Source organism: Lygodium microphyllum, chromosome 4 (assembly GCF_053477565.2).
Source record: "Lygodium microphyllum isolate KBCC chromosome 4, Lygodium_microphyllum_v1.1.10, whole genome shotgun sequence".
NCBI lineage: Eukaryota > Viridiplantae > Streptophyta > Polypodiopsida > Schizaeales > Lygodiaceae > Lygodium > Lygodium microphyllum.
In genome coordinates this window covers 96,180,742-96,183,556 of record NC_141138.1, presented here as the reverse complement: position 1 = coordinate 96,183,556, position 2,815 = coordinate 96,180,742, and the positions used below count along the sequence as shown (strand labels likewise).

Genomic DNA, 2,815 nt, shown 5'->3' with positions numbered 1-2,815 from the left:
GAGAGAGAATTATAGAGAAAAGATAAAATTCAAAAGGAGAGAAGAAAAAATAGAGGAGAGAGAGAGAGAACCAAGAGAGGAGAAAAAATAAACTAAAATAGGAGGCAAAGAGAGAGAGAGAGAGAGAGAGAGAGAGAGGGTAAAACAAAAAAATTCACAGAGAGGGAAAAGAGAAGAGAGAATGATGAGAAATGGATTGTTGAGCGCCTGTCGCTTATGCAATTCGTTAGAGGAAAGATACTCTAGAAGTGTGAAGACCATGGCCATGAATCAAAAAGGGTACAAAACTTTTACAACCACTCAAGTTATACTTTAACTCAAGTCATTCCCATACATGTGTGGTGAAGTAACATTAACCAGTGAGAAAATACATCAACCAATGTGTGGTGGACCATTATTTTGTACCAACTGTAGCTGTGGGAACATTGGCAGAGGGCATGGTACGTGAGGAACGTTAGATTACCAGAAGTTTGAAGGCACTGGCCGTCTATGTCTAAGTCGAGGCGGCAGTTGTTCTACGCTTCTTGCTAGGGGGATGGGTGTTGATGGTAACGACATTGTTATTGTTGATATTCTCATCATCAGTAGTGAGCAGTGCCCGTACCTTGTCGGAAGTCACGTACTTGATGAAGTTGGCGTCGGAGCCGCAACCCCAGAGCGCGTAGGAGTCGGAGGTCTCACTGGTCACCTTGCCCCAGAGGGCGCCTCCCGAGACGCGAGCCAGGATGGACACGCCCAGCTCCGTCACGAACAAGTTAGAGGTGCTGCCGTGCAGGAGAATGCGGTGGGTCATGGAGTTGCTGGTGGGTAGACGAATGGCATCCTCGCTCACAATGCGGAAGGGGTCGGACCCCGCCAGGCAAACGGAGAAGACGGCATCGACGGAGCTGGTGGAGCCCATGGTGGATCCGAGGAGCCAGACACGCAGGGGCTGCTCAGGGTCGGTGGACTCGCTGTCATAGGCGGGGTCGAAGGCGAGGTGGATGAGACCGGCCGTGGCACCAGAGGTGGAGGAGAGCTGGAAGTAGGTGACGGTGCCGTCGGCGGAGATGCGACAGAAGGTGCCGGTGCCGCCGGAGCTGTCGCCGAGAAGGACAAACCAGACGTTGCCGTCGGGGCCGACGATGAGACCGACGGGGGTGTTGCCGCGGGCCGAGGGGATAGGGATCTCTTGCGGCGGGGAGAAGGTGGCGGGGTCGGAGGGGACGGCGCCGCGGGCGAGGCGGAATATCCTGCTGCTCTGATCGAGGCTGGCGTAGATGTCGCCGCTGGTGGGATGCACAGCCACGAAGATGGGGCGGCGGCTGCATTGGTAGGCCGTGTAGTCGGCGGGGTTGGCCGGGTTGACGCGCAGCACGTAGTTGCTGCCCTTGCACGCCACCCACAGGTTCTCCGTCAGCGGGTCCTCCACCAGCGTGTGGGGCCCCCACCGGGCCGCGGCCGGCTCAAGGTCAATGCGCTGGACCACGCGCGGGGGGGTCTGCACGCTACGTGGCACCGGATCCAGCAGCAGGAGCGCCGACTCGAACTGCAGGGTCGCCCAGACTTGGCCCTCCTGCCTCTGGGATGCATAGAGCCCGTGCAGCCCCGCGCATGCATTGTCCCCCAGGCGAAACTTTCCGGCCTCCAGCGGCCGCCCCGTGCCCGCCTCCAGCTTCACCTTTACCAGGCAGCTGTTGGGCTGCTGCGACAGCAGCAGCATCTCCTCCCCCACCTTCACCATCTCATGCGTCTGCGAGCATGCCGGCAGCGGGTACTCCTCCACCACCTTGCTCACCGCCACCGGCTTCTCTTTGGACACGGGCACCACACCAGACTTGTTGCTCTGATCATTATCCATCGTTGCGCTTCTACGTCCTCACGGTCCTCCCTGTGTTGAGCCTGTCTGGCGAATATCATATTCGAATAGACCACTACCGCTGCCCTCGCATAAATAGGCGCACCGGGCATATGATATGAACAGTTATAATATGAACGTGCATACAGTCGAGTACGCAGAACAAGACGAGCTGTCAAACGTTCACCTCACCAATCTACTCCTGCACGGTCTGCTGACTCCTGATGCATCATTGCATCGGGCCATATGTGTACCCAAAAGATGATCAAGATGCAAAGGTGACATTTGTGGTTGTATATAATTCAAGGCCATGCCGTACGAGTTTGCATTTTCTCGTGCGCCATCAAGCCTTCAAGCCTCAAGGGTCAAGACTCAAATGTGAATTTGTGGAGATTGTATATCAATAATCATACCAGGCCAAGCCGTACCAGTCTGCATTTTCTCGTGCGCCAATCCGTATCCGTGGCCTCGGATGATCATGCAAGGTCGGTGAGAGTCGAGGCACTGTGTGTCCTGCGGACGGTGGCCCAGTCCGCATTCCAGTACTCATGTTTTCAAAGAACGTGCAGCAGTAAGTTGTATTAAACTATAAACTAGAAGATAAAGTAGTCCTTGTGCGCAGCACGAAAAGATAATCCTTAGTGATTCGTGAAGTCCGTATGTATTTTTACAGCCCATTCCGCATTGGCTGAAAGCACCAACTGGCAACTAATGCCCGGCATTGCTGTTATTCAATGACACTGCCAGCAGGCTTTAAATTTGATACCCAAGGTTGGCTTTTTAAAAAACTAGTAACACCTTTATCCTTTTTCGTGAGCTTCATTTTGAAGCCCTTGCTCTAGATTTGGACATCAACTTTAAAGAAGCTCACAAGAGAGCATTTTTAGATAGAACTTATAGATGGCTATTCTTCAAACATAAAGATGGTAAGTTCTCGTAGCATGTGACTCAAAATACAAGTGCAGACCAGTGTGAAAG

At 53.4% G+C, this 2,815-nt stretch overlaps 1 protein-coding gene across 1 annotated transcript; it reads right to left on the bottom strand.

Moving 5' to 3' along the window:
- Positions 1–238: 238 nt before the first annotated feature.
- LOC148037351 (uncharacterized) lies at positions 239–1,921 on the bottom strand. Its single transcript, XM_087676255.1, has one exon. It carries the CDS (start codon positions 1,838–1,840, stop codon positions 494–496), a length of 1,347 nt encoding a protein of 448 aa, XP_087532381.1. The 5' UTR covers positions 1,841–1,921; the 3' UTR covers positions 239–493.
- Between the last annotated feature and the right edge of the window lie 894 nt (positions 1,922–2,815).

Excerpts from the sequence above, each read along its gene's own strand:
- LOC148037351 (XM_087676255.1), bottom strand. The coding sequence starts at position 1,840 with ATGGATAATGATCAGAGCAACAAGTCTGGTGTGGTGCCCGTGTCCAAA.